The sequence below is a fragment of the Augochlora pura genome, chromosome 5 (assembly GCF_028453695.1).
Source record: "Augochlora pura isolate Apur16 chromosome 5, APUR_v2.2.1, whole genome shotgun sequence".
Classification (NCBI taxonomy): Eukaryota; Metazoa; Arthropoda; class Insecta; order Hymenoptera; family Halictidae; genus Augochlora; species Augochlora pura.
The window spans coordinates 19,602,618-19,611,518 of NC_135776.1; the positions used below are offsets into that span (position 1 = coordinate 19,602,618).

Consider the following 8,901-nt stretch of genomic DNA (forward strand, 5'->3'; position numbering starts at 1 on the left):
CGTTCGTTGGTTCGTTTGTTGACGGATGAAAAAATGCGTCACACGCGCCGCACCCCCACCTCCCCCCCCGACCGTGTACATAACTTACGAGCGCGCGTCAAATATAAAATATCCGCCGCGCGCGCGCGCGCCCGCTTCCCCCCCCCCCCCCCCCTGCCCCCTCGAAAACACCGCTGCAAAATCGGAACTCTTATTCTGCTTTGCTGTCGATAAATTCCATTGCGGGGGCCGATGAACAATTTGCGACCAGGTGCGAGACACTTTTTACTTATCTATTTCGAGGGCTGTTTAGCGGTAGACAATTTATTATATTATATTTCGAGAGCTCTTTAGCGGTAGACAATTTATTATATTATATTTCGAGAGCTCTTTAGCGGTAGACAATTTATTATATTATATTTCTAGAGCCGTTTAGCGGTATCGCATTCGAATGGCGTGGCTTTTTCTCGATTTTCAGGAATTTTTATAGAAAGAAAGAAATCAATGATAAAAATAATTGAGGCGATAATTATAAATTAAATTAATTAATATAAATTATAATCTGACTCGCTAAAGTACAGGAAGGGGTTAATAGTAGTAAAAAATTAAATATACATTATATTTCTAACGACACGGCCGACTGTCGGGAATAATTTACGTATTCGAACCGGTTCATCCTTCGCGATATAATTCAACGTTCCCGCGTCTTTGAGGGACTTCTGGAAATCCACTGTGCCGGCGTCAGGGAATTCTTAAAAGAATCCTGTTGAAAAGACGCGGCGGGGATCCGTGGAATTTTTGTGAGTTCGCGACGAAAGAATTTTTAATTGCTGAATTCCGGTTGGTGTTCGCCGACCAGCGTTGAAAATATAATTAATCCGCTGCAGTCGGTGAATTTTCCTGGAACGTGTTTATCCGCGAGATTGTTGAACAACGCTTCGAGCAGAATGTTAGATGAGATTCAACGTTGGAAGTAATTATTTAGACAGGAGTTGGCGTAAGTGGCGTTGACATAGGTTTCGTGAAACAATTTTTTAGCTTTAAGGGGAATGTAATTATAAACAATTTTATTGCGTTTTCTGAGAATGGACAATTGAGTGGATAAAAGTGGTTTTGATCCTTTTGAATATTTTACTCGATTTTAACAATGTGAAACAATGTCGACATGAAACATTTCTTGATTGGTTAGAGTCCACCTAATAATAATGTAAACGTGTGAATACTTTGAATTACCTTGTAATTCCATAAAGATGCAAATATATATGTATTCTTATTTAAAAAGAAATATCAGTGAAATGAAAATCATATTAAATAACTTTGACATTTTGTCATATTATCAAACAGAGGAGAAGTATCATATAACTAATAACATATAATATATTCTCATGCATATGTTGTATTAATATATATTATATAATATACAATATATAACTTTAACCAAAAAAAAGTACATATAACTATAAATATATATATATGTATATAGAAAGCGTGTAAGATTTAATCACGCGAAATAAAATTGTTTTCGACGCGGTGTATATCATTCAAAATCGTATATATATTATTTTACAATTCTGTAAAAAGTGGCGAGTCTTTCTTTCGAATTGGAGATCGTTCCCTTTTCAGTTTCTCGGAGATGTCGCGTTGATTTCTTAATTCCATTGTTCCGGTGGTTCATTCCACTCTTGGATCTCCCCCGAACCGGTGAACACGTACACAAAGAACGACGACAGCTGGGCGATGATAGTTATCCAGAACACGTATTGCCATCGCGCCATGGTGTGCTGTTACGACAAGAAAGCAAGAATTAAAATTTCCACGGATTAATATTAATCGCGGCTAGTCATTATTGAAATTGCTTCTCTGATCGTCCCAGTTTTGCGGATTAGCGCCGGCGATCGATTTTCATTCAATGCGCGGCGATGGATTATTTCATTATTGAATAGGTGATTAATTTGCATTGGTTCTGTGACGGGCGAGCGAAGAATTAGGCTACGTCTTCCATAATGACGGGTTCGAGAATACTCTTGCCTAATGTATTTTTCACGATTTCTTGGTTCCGCGATTAATGAATAAAATATCTTTCGAATATTATATGCGAATATTCGAATATTTGAATATTCTTAGATTTTTATATTTTTATATTGTTATATTATTGTATTATTGTATTATTATGTTATTATATTATTATATTATTATTTTCTTATATTATTACATTATTAAATTATTATGTTATTATATTCGAATATTCGAAATTGCTATAGTCTATCTTTCATTACGATCACTAATTCTATAATTGGCATAACGTTGACCAAACTGCAGATTTTACGCATCAATGGCAAAAATAATTAGATCAAATATGAAACAGTAAAAATATTTAAAGAATTTAAAAGCCTTGCATTATATTCAACTCATCAATATAATTAAACAGCGAAACAAAATATTCATACAACTCCTGTATCTTGCAATTAGTGCAGACAATTTTCATGTTGCGCTGAAATCTGCAGTCTAGCCTCAACTAAATTGCGAATCATGATGCACTTATATCAAGCATAGATTTAAAAAATATACGAAAAGTTCACCGCTAGAAGTTTTCTAGTCGAAATAATAAAAATATTGAAATATTTCTGAGATAATTCATGTAAAAGCAAATGTATAGATAGAGTGATGGATTCAACAAAGTTGGACAATTTTTTACAGACCCCATTCTCCGTAAGAACCCCCACCAGGGCCGGCAAAACGAACGCTGAAATTGTGCCCGGCGTGTTCGTGATGCCCATTAAAATTCCAGCGTAATTCGGCGCCAGATCGTTCTGATTGCAAAGATGTCCGACGAAGATCGTGCCGCACAATATTATACACAGGATCAAGAGCACCGTGGTAGCCATGCGATCGCAGCCGATGTACATTATAATAATCAGGACTATACTCGTTGGGACACAGCCTGTAAAATTCATATTTCTCTCTCGACCCTCTCTCCGTAAATAAATTTCTTCTTAACACTTTACCGACCGATAACTCAGTTATAAACATTTATCTCAATGTTAAATTTTCATTTCTATTTTGATTTTATTTAATCGCGAGAGATATTTAATATTTAAAAAATTATATTATAATATCGAATCTTGCGGTATTACAATTTAACCCTTTCAACTGCAAAACTAGAATATTTTTTTCTGGCTTCTATTCTATTAATTTTATATAAAAATGGAAATCTAAGCATATGAAATTGAATCGCATTTTCAACAATTTTTTTCAATCTTTTGCGATATCTATGAAAATAATTATTGAACGTGTCACAACAATTTTCATGGCGTCGCAGAGCCGCCACTCGACTGCAAAGGGTTAATACATTTCTCTCAATAATAAGTATAAATTGTTAATTAGCTCGACGATCGATTCACAAGCTACCGATCGTAAGAAAAATATTTAAATATTTCGTAAAATAATCATAGGCTACCGGTCGATAAATTGTTAATTAATTTGTACGACACAACTCACTTATGAACACAGCGATCTTCCGAGCATTCGTCTGCGACCAATAGTTGTTCATCCTTCCCCAGTCCAACAATCTTCCCACCAACGGGTTCGCGATCGCGTTAATTAAGTACGGCGAACAGCTGAGCGCCGCGTTCTACGTGCACATCGAATGTTAATTAATACGGAATCGTCGATCGAATTTCTCTCATCGATATACATTGCGTATAAATTGTGTAGAGTAGACTCTAATTATACAATATGGAACATGTACTAAACGAAAAGATATAATGAAAAATATGTAACATAAAGGATAATCAAAATGTATTGATACATTAATCATAATTTATCAAAATGAAGCATTAATAACAATAAAATTGAAAAATGAAAATCAATGCACGATTCGATTAAAACAGATAAAAATGTTAAAATTAAAATTGTGCACCCTGCGCAAAGAAAATAAGAATTGTAGCGTAGAACATTATAAACAAAATTCCGGAAAATTGATGCACCGATTGCTACAGGTATTCCCTAACGATATGGCTCGGAGCACCGATGCGACCGGGCCCGCTAAATGCAAATTTAATTACTGAAAAATGTCTGGACTGTCCCGTTGGTACAGTATTCAATGTAAATCGAGCGATTACCGGGAGCTCGTCTAGCAAAATATGCGCTGTCCTTGCGTTCCTTTCCGTCGAAAGCGCGATCCTCTCGATGCTACGCCGCGCGACGAAATGATAGGACACCGCAGAATTTCTCGCGTTTCTCGAAACCAATAATGTACAATGTCGTACGCAGTTTTCGCATAAACAGATAAAATTCTTGGAAAACCACGTGAACAGTGATCTAAATCTTATTCTTCACTAAATGAATATATATTTCGTGTATTACTGATATAAGGATACTGTTCATATAACTACATGCAAAACCTTTCTATACATTATCTATACTATACATATTCTATAGATTATCTATACTATACATATTCTATAGATTATCTATACTATACATATTCTATAGATTATCTATACTATACATCTTCTATACATTATCTATACTATACATATTCTATACATTATCTATACTATACATATTCTATACATTATCTATACTATACATATTCTATACATTATATTTCGAGAAAGACGAAAAATTTCGGGATGTCCTATGATTTCGTCGCGCAGCGTATGCACTGTAAAACCGAACGGTACTCACCGACTTGATGTCGAACCTGAGTATCTTGTTCATATAGAGGGGTAGCTGCGTGAGCAAAAAGTACCAGCAGAAGTTGCCGAACGTGTTGGCGTACACCAGCGCGAGAAACGGTACCGACGTGAAGATCGCTTTCCACGGGACCGGCATCGACGCCGATTCCGGCGTTCTGTGACCGTACGACGTCACCAGCAGCTCCCTCTCCTTCTCGGTGATGTACTTCTGGTGCTCGGGACAGTCGGCGAAGAACAGGTAGAACACCAGGCACCAGATCAACGGCAGCGTGCCGTGTATGTAGAACACCGCCTCCCATCCGAGCGAGTGCATGATCATCCCGGACGTGAAGATGCTGATCACGGTGCCCATCGAGATGCCCGCGTAGATGATCGCCACCCACGTGGACTTCTCCTCGTAGACGACCCATTTGCCGACGAGTACGTTCACCAGGGGCAGATTCGCCGCGCTCAACAGGCCCGTCAGGAATCTCACGATGTAGAGCACCGTCAGCTCGTGGGCGGCGGCCGGCACTAATATCGTCAGAATGGCGTTCGCCAGCACGGAGATCAGCAGAACGTTCTTCGAATTGAAACTGCGGGAATGTTTAGCGACGGATTCAGTCGTAGAAATGTCCTTCAGCAAGCGAGAACCGGGGATATTGAAATAAACGCGGAATGCGATTTGACAGCATCAAAAATTTCAGAAAATAATTTAATCGAAATATAATTGGGAAGCTAAGTCAATTATTTCCTTCAACTCTGTACGTTTTATATATCTTAACGAATTTAGGAAGCTGCAATTAAAATTCACCTGTTTCCCAAAAATGTGTAATAATACCAAGCAAGAGGTACCTGTGGTTAATTGACGTAACTTTTGCTTTAGCAAAAGAAACGACAGTGTTTTAATACTTTATTTGCTCGAGGTAATTGCAAAATTAAAAAAAAACTATTTTAGTTACTATACCGTGAATCATTTTCTTTGATCGCAGAAAACGTCACTTAGACCAGTTTATAAAACAATTACACTGTATTAGAAAGTGTGTTTTGCTCCTTATTGTATATTCATATAAATTGGACACCCAACAGGTGAATTCACTATAATCTTATGATGTTGATATGACAAATGCCGCGAGCAATTTAGTGGAATCACGATCTCGTGCCACTCTGGGTATGACAATTAATCTGATAATACAAGGAATGAACACAGAGTTTCCTGTTAAATTGCAATAGTCTACCAGAGTTGCAGATACCTTGAACTAAATGCCTTGCGCTGTCTTCAAATTTGCAAAACGAAAATCAACGCTAAAAATGTCGGCAGTGAAAAGCCGCAGCAATCGCAGCGTTGATTTTCCTTCAAATGCTCGACGCGATCAAAGAAACTGATTCTTAAAAATCATTTAATAGTTTGAGAACTGTCGGAGTCCGCGAGCTTCCGCCAGAATGCTCGTACGCGGTTCGATGAAAATGAACAGTGACGGGCAAAGGGAAGTTCACCCGCAAAGAGCCGTTCGAAACGTATTTTCTGAATTCTCCCTGTGTGTCTTTGATATTCAATGAGTTTTCAGCGATTAACACTTAAACGACCGGCTCGCGAGATTTCTCGCGTTTCAATGCCGAGACGTGAAAGACCGAGATTTCACTAAATTCCCTGCGGGATTATTGAATTTATTTTAAAAACTATTTTTACTATATATTAATTTTAAAGTTGATATATAAGTAGATTTTTAAGCATCTGTATCTATTTATTTTTCATTTTCAAATTACCGATTTTAGAGCTTGAAAGACGGAAAATTATATGCGGTCTTTTAAGTGTTAAAAAGGGTTAAAAAGGCTCGCTCTGTGCCTTATCAAATTGGTTCGTAATTAGAAAGTAAACTTTGTTCAAATCTTCGATCTTGAATCAAAAATAAAGGTTCGACGTCTACTCTTCGCAATCGGATGATTTACTAGACAGGAAGGTAGCCTAATCTGCTGCTGTAAAAGCCGCGTGTAATGCTCCGTTAAACTTTGATAAGGCACTCGCGGCGATTTCTCGTTGATAAGACAGAAAATCTGGGGTAAGCCATTCCTGCGAATGATACGTCGTAAAGAGTTACTTCTTGTCTTCCATTGTCGAATTCCAAGGTTTACGAGTTTAGAAACTCGGCGTCTTATTTCGAAAGAAAATTCTATTGGTGGTTAACCCTTTGACTACTGTTGGCGTCTATTGGCGTCCGAAACATGGCTTCCCGGTGCTGTAAGCGCCCAGAACAAATTTCGCCTGTTTTCCCCATTTTTAAAATTTTATAATTACTCTTATAGCAATGCAAACCTTTTTTTATTAAAAATTAATGTTCACTTCAAGTAAGATTGGTTTAATATCATCGAATTCAGTATTTCGAATATTTTGCTATACTTCCTCAGAAACGCGTGTCTAACTTCGCCGCAAGTGCCAAAGTCTGCCATAGTCAAAGGGTTAACAGTTCGTCGAGTCGATTATAAGAATGGCGACACACCGATCCGAAAAGTATCCGGAAGGGAACATGCCTACGAGGTAGCCAGCGAAGTAAATGCTGACTACCATGCCCTGTTCCGTGGTGGACCAATCGAAAGGGCCGTCGATGTCCACCTCCGAGGATTCCATAGTCTCGAAACCGCACTCGTTGTTACCGTTCCCCGTGTTATGGTTCTTCTTAGCCTTCACCATGCCGATGATGGTCGTGGCTATGTTGATCTTCAGCCCGTAGATGATCATGTTCGCGATGCAGAGCATCATCGCGAACAGGAATCGCACTATTTGCAGCTCTGTCGGAGAAACATTTTTAAAAATACGCAGGTGGAACCCTCGCAGAATAATCATGATTCTAGCATAATTAACCCCTTGGACTATAATAACGAGCCAGACTTGTGATAAGGGTTCCATTTGTGATCTACTAGATTAATAAATTGTTAATTTATTATAAAGTGAAGTCAGGTGGAATTTTTGTATTATCAGACTGTAGAAACAGAAGCAAATAAAGACAATACGAGAAATAAAAATGATCTGGTCCCATTAAGGAAAATATTATATTAATATCGAGGAAAATATTAAGAACAAATAAGTGCTACTCAAGGCAACGTAAAAGGGGTGGTAGTGCAAGGGGTTAATCGTGACGTTATTTCATTAATACCCCTTTCATTTAGCAAACTATATTAAAAATCTATTCATAGAAGCGTTGACATTTTTGCATTCTTTCTGTTACAGGTGAGTCTCGAATGATAACCTACTTTAAGATCTTGAACATGATGCAGACGAGGTGCATACTACCGTAAGTGTTTTATACTTTATTTTCGGCAAACCAAAATTTTAGAGTCAACCGAGTCGATTGAGATTTCGAATACTAATCAAAAAGCGCGAATGATATATATTTTATCCGTGACGCAGAGGATTTAACCTCTATTTTTGACATTTCGTTCACACAAACTTTGGTTCACTTAATAAATTGTTAGTGGAGTTATAATGTACAGAGAGAGGAAAAAGTAATTTCTCGCTCACCCATGTCCTCTATTCTCTTCCTGAAGAACCTTTTGTAACAATGACGAAAAAAGTTTTTCATATAGCTCGTTTCAAGTCACTTCTCACGAATCTCCTCTCGATCAAGCCTTCTTCCGCTCGCATACTTCGACGGCTCGATGACCACCATCGAATTGTCATTCACCGTGCCACGAAACGTTGTAGAAAATCGTTCATTCTATCGTCGAATGTTAATGTCGTGTCCAGTTTTTACATGGCGTTAGGAAAACCGTCGTCATTTGTTTCCAACATTTCAATAGAACCCAGCAATGTCATCGCTAAAACAAAAACATTTATAGAGAATTCAATATTATAATATTATATTGTATTATATTATAATTGATATATTATAATATTATATTGTATTATATTATAATTGATATATTATAATATTATATTGTATTATAGGATAATTGATATATTATAATATTATAGTGTATTATATGATAATTGATATATTACAAAATTATATTATATTATAATTGATAAATTGATATAGCCTAATATTTTGACAAAAATATCGCCACACATGTTCCTCTCCATATTAAACAACTGTTTCTCTAAACAGTTTTCACACATCGTGTAACTAACAAAAAAATAACATGTAAAAATGTAACAACTTACCCCTAAATATATAATACAATAACGATGCATTCGATTTTGCAATTATCCTTCATTTAAGTATCCTTATTAATTTTGATTTATGTT

General features: G+C 36.8%; 1 protein-coding gene across 1 annotated transcript; it reads right to left on the bottom strand.

Annotated features, from left to right (window-relative positions):
* Positions 1-1,461: 1,461 nt before the first annotated feature.
* LOC144470009 (putative inorganic phosphate cotransporter) lies at positions 1,462-8,455 on the bottom strand. Its single transcript, XM_078180773.1, has 6 exons — positions 8,176-8,455; positions 7,157-7,445; positions 4,669-5,254; positions 3,478-3,610; positions 2,679-2,920; positions 1,462-1,760 (listed from the first exon to the last, which is right to left on the bottom strand). Exons 1-6 carry the CDS (start codon positions 8,234-8,236, stop codon positions 1,629-1,631), a joined length of 1,443 nt encoding a protein of 480 aa, XP_078036899.1. The 5' UTR covers positions 8,237-8,455; the 3' UTR covers positions 1,462-1,628.
* Positions 8,456-8,901: the final 446 nt, after the last annotated feature.

What these genes read in the sequence shown, in the direction of transcription:
- LOC144470009 (XM_078180773.1), bottom strand. Translation starts at nt 8,236, where the DNA reads ATGAAAAACTTTTTTCGTCATTGTTACAAAAGGTTCTTCAGGAAGAGA. An exon ending in GAAGATCGCTGTGTTCATAA is followed by an intron (nt 2,921 to 3,477) that starts GTGAGTTGTGTC and finishes TGAATTTTACAG; the next exon opens with GCTGTGTCCCAACGAGTATA. An exon ending in GGGTTCTTACGGAGAATGGG is followed by an intron (nt 1,761 to 2,678) that starts GTCTGTAAAAAA and finishes TTGTCGTAACAG; the next exon opens with CACACCATGGCGCGATGGCA.